The sequence below is a fragment of the Channa argus genome, chromosome 8 (genome assembly GCF_033026475.1).
Source record: "Channa argus isolate prfri chromosome 8, Channa argus male v1.0, whole genome shotgun sequence".
Taxonomy (NCBI): domain Eukaryota; kingdom Metazoa; phylum Chordata; class Actinopteri; order Anabantiformes; family Channidae; genus Channa; species Channa argus.
This window is the reverse complement of record NC_090204.1, coordinates 10,443,082-10,457,040: the sequence shown is the minus strand read 5'-3', so window position 1 is coordinate 10,457,040 and position 13,959 is coordinate 10,443,082. Positions and strand designations below refer to the sequence as shown.

The following is a 13,959-nucleotide window of genomic DNA, read 5'->3' as shown; positions in this document are numbered from 1 at the left end:
TAGGGTATAAGTTGGGGTCAGAGGTTTTGTCTCTCGGGAGTGTAGGAGCTTGTATTCCTGCCCTTGTCAGAACCAGTTTAAGACCATTGAAGTGATGAAATTTTTTGTACATGAGCCATTTTTGCTGGTTTTCACATCTTGGCTGGTTTAAGGTTTAGCTCAGAAAGTTCCTTCCTTTACATGGTTTTGTAATGTATATTTTGCCCAATACTAATTACATATGAGCATTAATTGGCCAAAACTGGTGTTGCACTCAAGTAGCCAAGCTACAGTATGATGATCCTTCATCTAGTGAGGTTTATTGTTAGAGGTTAGAGAGTAAGTAAAGTCAGTAGAAGTTTCATTTGTGTGTCACAAGATAAAGGCTTTGTGTGTGTTGGGCTATGTGTGTGTGCGCGTGTGTGTGTGGGCGTGTGTGTGTGTCTGCGGACTGAGTGATAACAGATTTAAGCAAGAAAACAGATCTTATCGAATCCATTTTACACTGTGTATGCTGGAAAGAAGGACATTACACACTCAATATGATGTCAAAATTGTTCTGTTAAATGGTGAATGTGATGATTCTGTGACATCACATAAGAGTGAGAGAGTGTATGTGTCTGTTGGCCATATTCCTCTCACCTTACTAACGCTGCATGTTTTGTAGGTGTGCCCTTCTGAAGGACAGCCTGATTGAAGTTATGTGTGGGTGGTTGGCTTTTTTCAGGTATGAGTGAACTCTCAGTTTGCAGTGTCTGGAGGGTTTGTAGTCACCCCATGGGTGAAAGCATCTCTCTAGCACAGTCTCCTGAGAGCAAACAAAGGCCCTCCCTTACTCCCAGGGGAGAATTTGTGGTGTGGACTGTTGTTCAGAGTGTCAAAAAAATATCCCATCTTCCTTGCTAACCTTCTGTTTATCTCCGGTCTGTTTCTCTGTCCCTCTGTTATCTTTCATCCTCATCCCTCCCTTTCTTCCTCCATCAGAGGGTGAGTTTGGAGTTCTACATTGATGTTCATGCCCACTCCACCATGCTGAATGGCTTCATGTATGGCAATGTGTTTGAGGAGGAGGAGCGTGTCCAGAGACAGGCTGTCTTCCCCAGACTGCTGTGCCAAAATGCACCAGACTTCTCCTTTGTAAGTCACACAAATAGACACACACTAACACAACAGACACAGGCTCAAGAGCAGAATGTCACCAGCTTGAATCCCAGGACTAGCTCTGAAAGAGAACATGAAATAGCCCTATCTCAGAAAGTGCTGGTGAGGTGATGTTCAGCCAGGCACTTAATTGCCAAGAACTGCACACAAGCAAAGACCTTGTTATAGTGGGCACCTCCCTGATGTAAATGTATGTAACTGCATGCATTTGAAGCATGGTGGTGGTTTACACCTGGCCAATATGATTTTATGATAAACCCACACACAGACAAGACAAGTGGGATTTAATTAGCAATATATTCTATACAAAAAAGTAAAATGTGAGACACATGGTTGAAAATGTGATGACATACACACACACACATATACTGTATATATACAGTATATGTGTGTGTGTGTGTGTGTGTGTGTGTGTGACTGTAAATATATGTTAGATATTCTAAAGGATGTGTATTATGTAACAATACAGCAGGAATCCAGGATTATGTATGTACTTAAAGCATCAGTTGGGTCTCTGCACACCTGAGTGTGTGACAGCTGCGTTGGAGGAAAATGCGACCACACAAATTATACTATTTTGTTTGCCAAAACTGGAACAATGGCACATCAAATGTGTTTTTTGTATGAATGGGAGTGATATATAGGAATCTGCATTGCTCCCAGCCCAAAAATATATCATGAAGTAACCTACAAATTAAATATATGCTTTACATCCAATACATATATAACAATCATTTGAGAAAATATTGGAATTACCTAAATAATATCACTGTGGTTGCAGATGCACAGAGGAGATATAGTATGCAACACATTTCCCAGATATGTAACAATTGATATGAATTCGCATCTATAGGATCTATTGCATGTGCTAAACATAAATACATTTTATGTAGGTCGTAACAAAGCACACTACTGTAAAGGTAGGCCAGCCTATTCTGTAGGAGCATTGCAGGTGTTTGGGTGAAGCACATAATAGGTAACCAAAATTGGGTTTATTTGGACAGAAAAAACTGAAATGTAACAGAGAGAGAAACTGTAACAGAAGAACTCATGGGAGGAAACATTCATTCACTGACCTCCACCCAGTAACACATGCATATCCTACTGTAATAATACCTTCACACAGTCACATTTTACACCAAAGCATTTCCTCTAAGCCCTGTGACACTTCCGCTGACCTTCGTTTTCTCAGTAACAGTGACATTTCATAGAAGAGCTATGTACACACATCATAAAGAGTAACCTTTATTGGCCATTGACACTCAATGTGAACCTGGATAGAGAGAGATGCCAGCCAGGCAGATGTTCACCCACAGATGTATGGAAATGTCACTGATTGTCAGTGTCTGTACAGTATACTATGTTACGAAGGACAAGTAAAACGCTAATTCAGGAAAATTTCTCTCTTTCTCTCTCTCTCTCTCTGAATTGCTTGTGTGACAGCTGGCCCAGGGGTCATCTCCCTTACCGTGTTTTTGTCCCTCTGCCCATTCAGCACCACCAAAAGCCCAGTGTAGCTGCAGCAGCACAACTCAATCATGGCAAACTCCCACTGGTGGCTGCCAGGCCTGCATTTCAGCAAGGCAACTCTCAATGCAGCAGAGTGGAGTGACTGGAAACTTTTTTCATGCTCCTCCCGAGACAGCATCATAGTTGTGTAGAAAAGCTGAAACGCGTGAACCCAAAATAGACCGGGCATTTTTTTTCACCATACCCATTTACAACAACCGTTGTAATGACATTGTAGAGTAAGTGAGTTTGTTAAAAATAAGCTGCCCTTCATAATTTATCCAGGCTTCTCCAGAGGCTTACCACTGCAAGTTACTGAATACATCAGCAAGCAAATATACTCTAGTGCCTGTCACTGTAAGCCCACCACAGAGCTATTCATAAGTGTAAGTGAAACGTTTGTAATTAAAATGGTTCTGTTCAGTACTTATAGATATATAATTAACTGTGCAGTAAGATGCTTGTTTTAATAAATCCTGGCAAAAGCAGATATGACCGACTCAAGACCATTTCAATTAATAAAAGTAGTGAGGAAATGTAGTCATGTTTTATTGGACTGTTACACTTACAGATTCTACAGTACTGATCCATTTACATCTCAGGTTTAACAAGTTTAATGTTGCCTAAACACATTTCAGACGTTGTTAGCATATGATTTGACATGTTTAGTAGCACCCTTCAGATGAGAGAGTTCATCTAACCATTTATTTCAGTGTCTAAGGACAGATTTTGGCAAATATAATACAGATTGTAAAGCCCCTTAAGAACATTTTCGAATTTTTATGTAATACTTTAGAAATTAAATATTATTTAATTTTAGTCCAATATATTTTCTTTTATCTCTGTTTTTTGGTCTCTTCCAACTTCTGAGGGCAGTATCTCGCTTTTTAGCTGCTTTGTCCTAATACCACGGTTGAAATTGTAGCCATTTTAAACAATGCTTTATGAAACTGCAGAAGTTGGAACCAACATCCATTTCCACCACAAAAAAACTGTGTAGATCAGTGTAGATATTTCATTTACACAAAAGCAACATCTGAATATGTTTTTTTTCCTTTACATTCACTCAGTTTGTGTTACAGAAACATCTGCCATTCAGGCTTTTGAAGGCTTTAGAAAACATTAAAGATTTAGCTGGGAAACATTTGCCAGCTAGTGGTACTTTACAAGTGAAGTAATCATTTTTCTGGTGGTGTTCTGGATCTATAGACATATTTAAGGTTAGACTGTATGTTGTCGTTGGGGCTAATGATCTCCATAGGGAAATACTCGACCATCTTGCTCAAAGATGCTTTAACAGGGCAGATGTTTGCTGACATATAGACTTTTGCTTAAACTTTCTCATCTTTCTAACCATGGAAATTGTTTTTTTGTGTGTTCCTCTAGTCCAACACATCCTTTAATCGGGATGTGGTGAAGGCCGGTACCGGTAGACGTTTCCTCGGTGGTCTCCTTGATGACACATCCTACTGCTACACTCTCGAGGTGTCCTTCTACAGCTACATGACAGCTAGCAGCACCGCACCTGTGCCCTACACTGAGGAGACTTGTATCCTTTATGTATGTATGGAAGAAAGTATAGAGAACATTCAGAGCAAAAACATCAACAGATCTCTTTTAATTTTTTCTGTCTTCTTTTTTCACGCTCTCAAAGCTAGAGGGATCTTATAAACACAAACACAAACACAAACACACACACACACACACACACACACACACACACATGCACACACAAACTCATTGTTCCTGCAGGAACAATCTGAAATCAAGCCAATTGATCTTGTAATCACTGGAGTCATTATTTTAATATTTGGATTCCTGCTAGTGAGAGTGCGCGCATGTTTTAAAATATGTGTGTGTGTCAGGTCATGTTTACACACTAAAAAGCTATTGCTCTTTTGTTGCCTGTTGTTGCAACAGATGTGCAGTGACAGAATAGGGATGTGATAGCTGTGTCTATTGATTCCATTCACAAAGGAGAAAAGAAAGGGGCTTGTGTTAGCATATGTAGTGATGTGTGCATGCGCTTTTGAGGCTTTGATTGCGATGAACAATAGAACAAACGCGTTTCCTGTCGACTTCAATTATGCACGCACACACATACATTCCTCACCAGAACCGAAGGTCACAAGTGCCTTAATGCAGCCAGACGGGAGGAAGTTTTCCTTTAGCTGACCTTCTCATGGCTGAAGAGCTGCTGAGAGCCTGCTGATGGTGGTCTGATCTTACCAGTAAAGTGAAGATGAAGAGGGAGAAAGAGAGATTTAGAGAGAGTGATAAGGACCCTACATATGAAAACTATGTGTTCCACTGCACATATTCTGCAGGTAGAAGGGAGATTGGACATAGATGTAGCCCAAGTGCCCTCTAGTGCCAATGTCTGGCACAGAGGAAGCAATTCGCCATTCACAAACATAAGATCTTAGTGATAGTGATCTTAATATGAATTACTGAAAATCTGTAGAGTAATGTTTTTTACAGGGGTTAATTGACAAAAATGGGTACTATAATATTTTTTAAGAGGCTGGATAAACTCATGACTGTCACGTTCATGGTAAGGGCTATCTGATGCATATAATAATGTATAGTGTCTGTGTCTGTGTCTGTGTCTCTGTCTGTGTGTGTGTGTGTGTGTGTCTGTGTGTGTGTCCCAATGTTGGCACCACCTCTGCCACAAACACATTTTTGACCTTACACTGAAGAGACGAGTGTCTGGCTGTTATGCTAAACAAATAGCACATAACAAATTCCAGTCTGTATTTTTATTTTAGCAATAGATTCAGAGTGAGATAAGAGTTGTGGAACCAAGTTTTCGCCTGTGTATATGTATTTGTGCAATGGGGACATTTCTTCTGAAGGTCAAATTGGGGGAGAACTGTGGTGGGAGGACTTGCTTGATCTTTTTTGTTGTGTGTGTGAGTGTGTGTGTGTTTGTGTTTTCCTTGTGAGAAGAAAGGGGTATGCGAAGGAGGGGCTCCACAGGGTGGGTAGGCAGCACAGGGACATGGTGTAGAGTGGAGATTGGGGTCAGGCAGGTTGAAGGAACCAACCATGTCACTTTTTACGCCCCAGCAGTCAGCTTGATGGAGCGTGCAAATCATCAACAGAGACCTTTAGCATTTCAGTGCCCCCTTCCTCCACCTTTCTCACCTGACGCACAAACACACACTTACAAGCACACACTAAACTAATGCATGACAAATAAATAATAACCTAGGCCTCTAACTCCTACCACCTTCCAAACATGCTGCCCTTACCCTTTCATTTTTTTAGACTCCCCTTCTCCACTGCTGTGACTTGAAGCTACCGAAATTGAAATCTTAACCTTTCTTAGAGCCAGGACTTTTGTCACAGTTTGAAAGTGCTCAGAAAAAGATGTAATGCCTTGTGTGCATGTGTGTGTATTTGTTTTCTGATCTTTCCTCCTTTTCCTCTTGTGTCCTCATCTCTCCTCTATTCTGTCCTTTCCTCTCATCTTGTCACCCTGAAGATAACAGCTCATTATATCATCTAGTCAAGCTGAGAATCCTCTTTTATGAAACAGCAGGAACAAACTCTATTGTGTGTCTGTCTTCACTTTGTCCTCTAATCATTTAACATCTGTGTGTATCTGTGTCCATGTCGATGTACCCACTACTTCATGTGTTTCTTTTTTAAGCTCCATTACTGTACATAAATAAAGTATTGGCAGAGTAATCTAGTTCCATTTTCCCCCCAGTTTCCAGTACTGTGGTTGGATATTTTGGCCTGTGAAATGTCTCCAGAATTTCTGTCTTTGTAATTCAACCATGTTTTTGTGATGGCCCTATTGGTGAGGACTATGAAGTGTAAATTTAATGTAGGATGGATCAAGGTTGAGAGAATCTGGGACTTGGTTCAAAAATCAGCTTGACACTTCCTATTGTGTGGGCTTTTGTGTACAGTACTTGTACCGTATGTGAGCTTTGGGGGGCTGTTTACCAAGGTGTGTGTGTGAGTGCTTGTGTGTGTTCTTTTTTGTGTTGAGAGACACTATTCTCTATGACTTTGAAGAATTTTTCAAAACTTTTAAAACCTATTTAGTCTTTGAGGCCTCCCTGAAAGATTTTGCTGTGCTTAGTTGAAAGGTTGCTGTTTTGTCATACTACAGACTTACAGATTTTCCTTCCTTGTTTGACAGCTGGAAATGTGCTGTTTTCCTTCAACAAAGAAATACATGCAAAGACTCATGGAGCTTCTACATCTACATGTTTTTCTAGATTTTCATTCAGATGATGCACATCTGTCATCAAGTGTTCATCAATGTTGGGTCCTCCAACAGGCTTTTGTGATGTGTACTAAATAGAAGATGCATTGATACTCCACGGATGGACAGTCATGGCAACTTGCACTGAAAGATGCACAGACAGACAGACACACACATACACACACACACACCTCTCATTCTCTTTGAGTGTGTGTAAGGTACGTCTGCCAAAAGCAGCAACACCCAGGCGTGCACCTCACCATAACAGTGACTCCATGAATACCAGAGCTGCCAATGGAACACGGTATGCATCAGTGAACCTGACACCCAATGGACAGGCTGTGACAAGTATGCAAATGATATAGCTTGGAGGCAAATATGCTTCACTACCACACATCATACACATCATATCACACAGACATGCACAAATGGATAGGTGCAAAGACATGCAAGCAAGTGCGCGCATAGACACACATAGACATACACACATTTACACACAGTTGATTGCACAAATATTGTTGCTATGCTCAGATGAACAGGTGTGCTCACATGAGTACTCACAAAGATGCACAAACCTCCAGTTGTGTTGTGGAAGGTTCTGTGTGTGGTGATAATGATGATGATGGGAAGCCCAAGAAAGTTTGGAAGAAGCTACATTTTCTGAGAAAGTGTGCTCACAGTTGAATATTTGCGGTTAATGCATTTGAAATAGTTCAAGCACTGAAAGGAATTAGCCACTCTAAGTGTGACTCACCGGGAACAGGCCACTGAAATGTAAATTAACTCCTCTGCTAAACAAATGGAGAAGAAAGCATTGACTTGTCTGACTAAAAGTTGAAGGTGAAGATGTGGAATGAAAGGTCCCAAATTGTAGAATCAAATGATGATGTAAATTGTAGAACCGTGTTTTATTTACTATTTATTGTTGTTTTCATTTCATTACTTATTATCATTGCTGTCATCAGATTGTGTTATAAAAATGAATACAATATGGAATAATGACAGTAATAAGAAAGGACATAAAGTGAAGCTTGCAGCCACACGCTAATTATGTGATGTGTGTGTGTGTGTGTAAACAATATTGTGCACTTTTTGTTTTACGAACTTTTTGTTTTTCTATCTCAAACTTTTATACACAACAATCAGTTTCCTAAATAACAAATACAGTGGAACTCTCATAAAGAAAGATAATAACTGGAATATAAAAATAGTACTCATATTTTGTTTTTAGAGCAGAATGGATCAAAAGAATCATGCATTCCTGTTAGTGTACAATGAATAAAAAGCCTTTATTTTCATACATATTTAATTTTACTGCTCAAGTTTGAGAGCCTGTCTCCTTGGCAGTGACATGTCTTCCTGTCAGAGATTAAGTCACCCTCCGTTTGTTCCTCTGGGCAACAGGATGTTAGGTCTTTCAGTCCGTTGAATCACTTTCAGGGACAAAAATGTCCCTTTCTGTATTGCTTTTGTTGACAAGCCTCTTAATTAGCATTGATAATTAGTTCTGTGAATGTCAGTGCAGTGACAGGACCTGTCAGTGGCCTATATTGATGGCTTGAACATCCCCTTGCTTGTCTCCTTGTTAACTCCCATCTGATCTAGCCAGCATTCTTTGTCTGTCTTGTCCATTTTACCATGGGGGCCTTGTTGTCTGGTCATCAACTTGTCTGTCTGTCTGTCAGGACCAGGCACGAGGGATATGAGGGTGAAAGCCGCTAAATGGCATGTTGGCAGTAAACATCTGCGGTAAACAAGTAATGACGTCCCTGTTCCCTTTTGTCTCACTTGTCCCGTATCTCATCAGTGTCAAAGCTGGCATGCCTTTAAGCCATTGCAATGACCTGCTATTGATCAGACAAGACCATTATGTGTATCTAAATGTTAGAGAATACACTTTACACACCTTAGACAGACAGTGAAGATGCGGACAGGCTGCATACATACACCTCTATGACCTCCTCAAACATGGACAATGATTACAGAAGTAATGACGAATCTTTCGAGTGAAGTGAAGTATCACTACTACTGTGGTTATTCAGATGAGGCTGAAAAGATTTTCTGGATATTTCCACTACCACCCACGTTGTAATCCAAGCTACAGCCCACCGACTGTTTCCTGGCTTACAGAAACATAACTTCCTGCTGCAGCAGCAGGCTTGTTCCAGATCCTACGGTTTCCCTCGGCAAAGCGCCAGACAGCAGTCAGGGCATCCTCTGTGTCTCCTCTCAATCGCCCCATGGATGAAGTCCTCGTTCAGAAGCTGACCGTCCATCACAAAACCTCCTGTAATAGACGGTGAGTCGTGACAAGCCAAGCTGAGAGGCCATCTGCGCACGGTGGGGTCCGGGAGATATTTTTGTCACTGAGCGTGCTTAGCCAAGGAGCTCAGACCTGGCACCGAGCTCTGCTGATAAAACAGAACTGAGGAAAACACTAAAAACTTATTGAAGGTCAGAATGAAGATGTCAAGGATACAAGGAGAATTTATGGTAATAAATACAGTATAAACAGTATATATATATACACACACACACACACACACACACACACACACACACATATATATATATATATATATATATATATATATGTATGTGTGTATGTATGTATGTATGTATGTATGTATGTATGTATGTGTATATATATATATATATATATATGTTCATTTTTTTGTCTGTACACCCTTACATATACCTGTGCATGTTCTTGGCAAAGATAATCTTCTTAGAATTGCTTAATAACTACCTACAATCAAATCATATGTTATTTTTTAGAAGTAAAATGGCTGTAGGGAATTTTAGTCTGTGTGTGTCTACCGCCTTGATTCTGACTAGTATGTGGATTTGCATAAATATAAATTCATGATTTATGATTCATGTTTTCCAGTGGATGAATGCTGATGTTCTCATTTGTGTTTTAGTAGCAACAACAGATAACATTTTCTTGTAAATTTTGTTATAATTTCAAAGGACTAATTCTGAGGGGATGAGAAGAAGGTGAGCAGAGTGGATTGATTTTTAGACTGATCTTGCCCCCAACTTGCTTCCCAAAAGTTCCATATTGTACCTTCAAGTTTCTATCTAGTACCAGGTCAAAAATTTATTTGGTTGAATACTTTAGCTATATAATAGCAATATGAGATACTCTAGGGCTACCGTCAGCCTCAGGTGTACTTTCCGAAAGCCTAAGTATGATAATATGCTAAACTAAGCTGTAAACTAAGCTGTAAAGAGCTTTTAGTCCCCACAAAGTAAGTAATACATGCACCCACACAGTCACAGTGAGTCTGGCCTGATGCAGGGCTCAGAGCAACAGCCAGATGGGGTGTAAACATAGACTGTGGAGCCATGTGGAGAGTGTTGCCATCAACCTGCCGGGTGAAGAATGAAGTCCTGTGTAGATTTTTGAACATGTTCTCAAAGGCCAAGGTGACAGACTCACTACAAAGGCCAACTAGCATATTCACGAGCCTAACTTACCAGACACACTTTGTATGTTGTTTGACGTACATCCAAATGTGAGTGTAAGGCCACACAGCTTGGATGGATGGTCTAAAAGTTAACAGCATAGGATAATCACTTTTCACCTTTATAGCAACCAGGATTTATGTATCACAGGCCATTTTTCATCGTCATTAGAAAGTGGAAAAGAAGGATAAAAATGAATCTCCATTTTTTATCTTAGTCTGTATGCCAGTAAATACTCCAGCAGATGACAGATCTGACTATCAACAAGGTAATGACAGGAGAAAGTGACAGATTTTGTCTCTGTGCTGCTCCATCAGCCTGATGAAGAATGGAGGTAGCTAAACACTGATGCCTTAAAATAGGAAAGAAAAACATGTTGTTGTTAGTTTTGTGTTGGAATCGTGGAACAGTATGTACAGACATTCTTTAAAGATAAAGGGTGACTGAATAGGGATAGAAATATAGTTGTTTAAGACCTCTTTCGGTTTTGCTTTCATGCATTTCCAATAAATAGATCAAAGTGCCCTCTTTGGCCATCAAGGTACACCCAGTAACTCAAAAAACTAATGAAAACATATTTATTTTTTGTAGTGGTAAACTGAATTGAGTAGACATTATTTAGAAAGGCATACACCTGTGTATAGTATATAGTCCCACAATTTTTTTCCTTTCTGCTTATCCCAAAAGTTTAGTGTCGACACAGCGGATTATTGGTCTGCATGTTGATTTGGCACATTTTTATGCCGGATGCTTAGGACGAGTGCTTGGGAGCGGTACTTGGCACTGCGCAGCTGGGGACGGGGAACTGGGGGTTCCGTTTCTTGCCCAGGGACATTGCAACATGCAGTTGGGGAGAGTGGAGTGCAAGCCTTCAACCATATGGTTGGTGGGCAGCCACTATACCAACTGTTCCATACAAGGTCCAATCCCACCTCAGAAGTGTTCACACGACTCAATAACTTTAAAATTAAAGAATCCAAACCAGGCAAAAACAATCTTGGTCAGGGAGGTGACAAAGAACCCAACAGTCAGTCTGCAGAAAGGGCAGAGAGAGGGCAGAACTGGGCAGAAGGACAAAGTAACCCTCATTAACCCTTCATCAATCAGGCCTTTATACTAGAGTAGATGAACAGGCATAAATGAAATCTACAACAAAAAGTGTGCAAAGACTGAAGGAGTCTATAAGCCTGGCTTGATAGAGTGACAGCTGATATCGATTGTGGTTTTGATGCATTTGCCTCAGTAACTCAATGGAATTTAACTTTTCTAATGGTATTGTTTTTAAAAAAAAATCTATTTAATAAATCCTCAATCTTGCTCTTTGTGAACATTGCTGAATCACTACCTTTTATACATTTGAACCTAATTGTCATTATTACTTGTGCTGATGGTGTAATGATAAGAGGCTTACCAACAGTACTCATGCACGCTCAAGTGTTTTTTGAAAGCAGTGAAGTCATTGTGGTGCGGACTCAGGGAGGGGGATAATGTGTATGGTCACCTCTGAATTTAAATAAGACCTCAGTATATATGTAATTGCCTTTGTGTAATTCATATCAGCATCAAGTATTTGGCTGAGGTGAGTAAAATGCAGTTGATTTATCCTCACTCTTTTTAATAACTCATGTACTGTGAGGATTTACATTTCTTATTTCTCCAGGTGTTTATATCTAGGGATTTACTGTATCTTACCAAGTGTGTATTGTGTATTGTTGCTATGTATTGTTTACTAAAGAAGCACCATACACTCAATGAGAAGCATTTAAGAAGCATTTAAATTTAAAGAAGCATTTAAATCCATCCCTGAAGGGATGGATTTAAAATGGACAAATATCCATGAACTGCAGGGTTAGTGATTTGATTTCTGGTTCCTCATGGCCACATGTTAAAGTGTCTTTGGACAATATGCTGAACCTATAGTTATCCCTTGGGTGTACCCTTTATGTCGTTTTGGATAAAAGTGTCTGTGAAATAATGGCAAATATATGTGTACATAATGTCAGCATTCTTTTCTTGGTATCAATGATCTAATTTCGTAGTTGCTAATGCAATAGTAACTAATAACAATGGGTCTATTGCAGCAAAAAATTCTTTTAAGGTTTTTGATTTCTTATAGACATCTAGAGTAACATTATCATTCATTTGATGTCAATTTATAGCCATCTGATTAATTAACTCACTCATCGTTCAGCTTCATATCCTGTCGCCATTAATTACTGAGAGAAATATCGCTCTCAAGATGCTAAATGTTCCCATTTGTTCATCAAGTTACTAATTTTGTTTTTTTGTTTTTCCTGCCTGCCTGCTACGATCTGTGAGAATAAACCAAACCAGTTAAAGCAGCTGATGTGGCCCCCATTTGGGAACCATGGAAGAATAATATTTGGCGCAGTATTGTCCATAGCTCATACAAAGACAAATAGCTTTAACTCCCTATCAGACATGAAACTTGGCAGGAATGTGGCTCGAACCTTCCTGGATTATTACAAACTCAACAACCTTATCAAGGACAACAGACCCACTCACATGCAGAGGTAAACTTTATTGCACTGGGAGTACTACTACTAGAAAATTAGTAAATTACCCACCCGTTATAGTACATTTTCCAGTTGCATATCATTAAATGTATCTTTGTTTTACCATACCCTGAACTTTAAGCTACAATGTCAGTCATTCATATTAAAATGTTTTTGTCACCAGTGCTGAGGTGATGTCCCCGACGGGTGATGGAAGGGGTAATGGTGGTGGCAGAGACACAGCAGACAGAGAAAGAGAAAAGAGTCAGGGTGTCAGGCACTAGACGGACTGACGAACACAGACTGAGCCTGTATGAAATGAAGACCACCGTAACAGGAGGATCCTTCACACTTCATTGCTTTTAGAAGTTCCACATCTCCCTGGCTATAAAGACAGATTTGCAGCATTGGGGTGACTGATACCTGCAGGACTAAAATCATAACAAGTGTCCTCCAGGATTATTTAGTAAACGTGGACTCATGAATGCCACTGGGAGACAGACTGGATACCCATCTACAGTGTATTTCATTTGAAGCATTCATTCAGCAGCCAATGCATTGTTTGTACAGGTCTACATGAATGCATGCTTCCTGTTGTTATTGACTTTATTTTACAACTTCATGCATGGTGTTATTGTTTCTCTTGGTAGGCTGTAATTTATAATTAGTCATTAAACATTTAATCTCTTAATCATTGTGTTGTACCTGTTGCTCTTTAAGAACAATACTGACAATGTTATTGATTGTGTTAACATTGAGTTTACTGAATGGCCATGACCAACAAAACATAGACCCAAGGACACCATAACCTTTGGACAATGGATGCCTGCCTGGTAGATCCAGAGCCTCTGTGTAAAGCTGATAACCACAATGTGCACAAAATGTTCCTAAAGAGACACCAAACGACAATAAAGAGGAAAGAAATTACCACAAATAGATGCAAAATTATAATGAAAAGACATAAAACAAGCAAAAAGAGATGCAAGATTATGCAAAAAGACTACAATGCCAACAGCGCATTAGGTTAATAAAGAATGTGTTGACAGTTTTCTTGGTAGTAGTGTTTATAAGTATAAATATGTTTGTGGTCCTGTAGGT

At 39.7% G+C, this 13,959-nt stretch overlaps 1 protein-coding gene across 1 annotated transcript in view; it reads left to right on the top strand.

Annotated features, from left to right (window-relative positions):
- agbl4 (AGBL carboxypeptidase 4) overlaps window positions 1-13,955 on the top strand; it is a 268,727-nt gene extending 254,772 nt beyond the window's left edge. Inside the window, exons 10-13 of the mRNA XM_067512201.1 lie at window positions 964-1,116; window positions 4,036-4,198; window positions 12,786-12,879; window positions 13,046-13,955. Of these exons, the coding sequence (XP_067368302.1) occupies window positions 964-1,116; window positions 4,036-4,198; window positions 12,786-12,879; window positions 13,046-13,145 (510 nt within the window). The 3' untranslated portion in view covers window positions 13,146-13,955. The remainder of the gene's footprint in view (window positions 1-963; window positions 1,117-4,035; window positions 4,199-12,785; window positions 12,880-13,045) is intronic.
- Window positions 13,956-13,959: the final 4 nt, after the last annotated feature.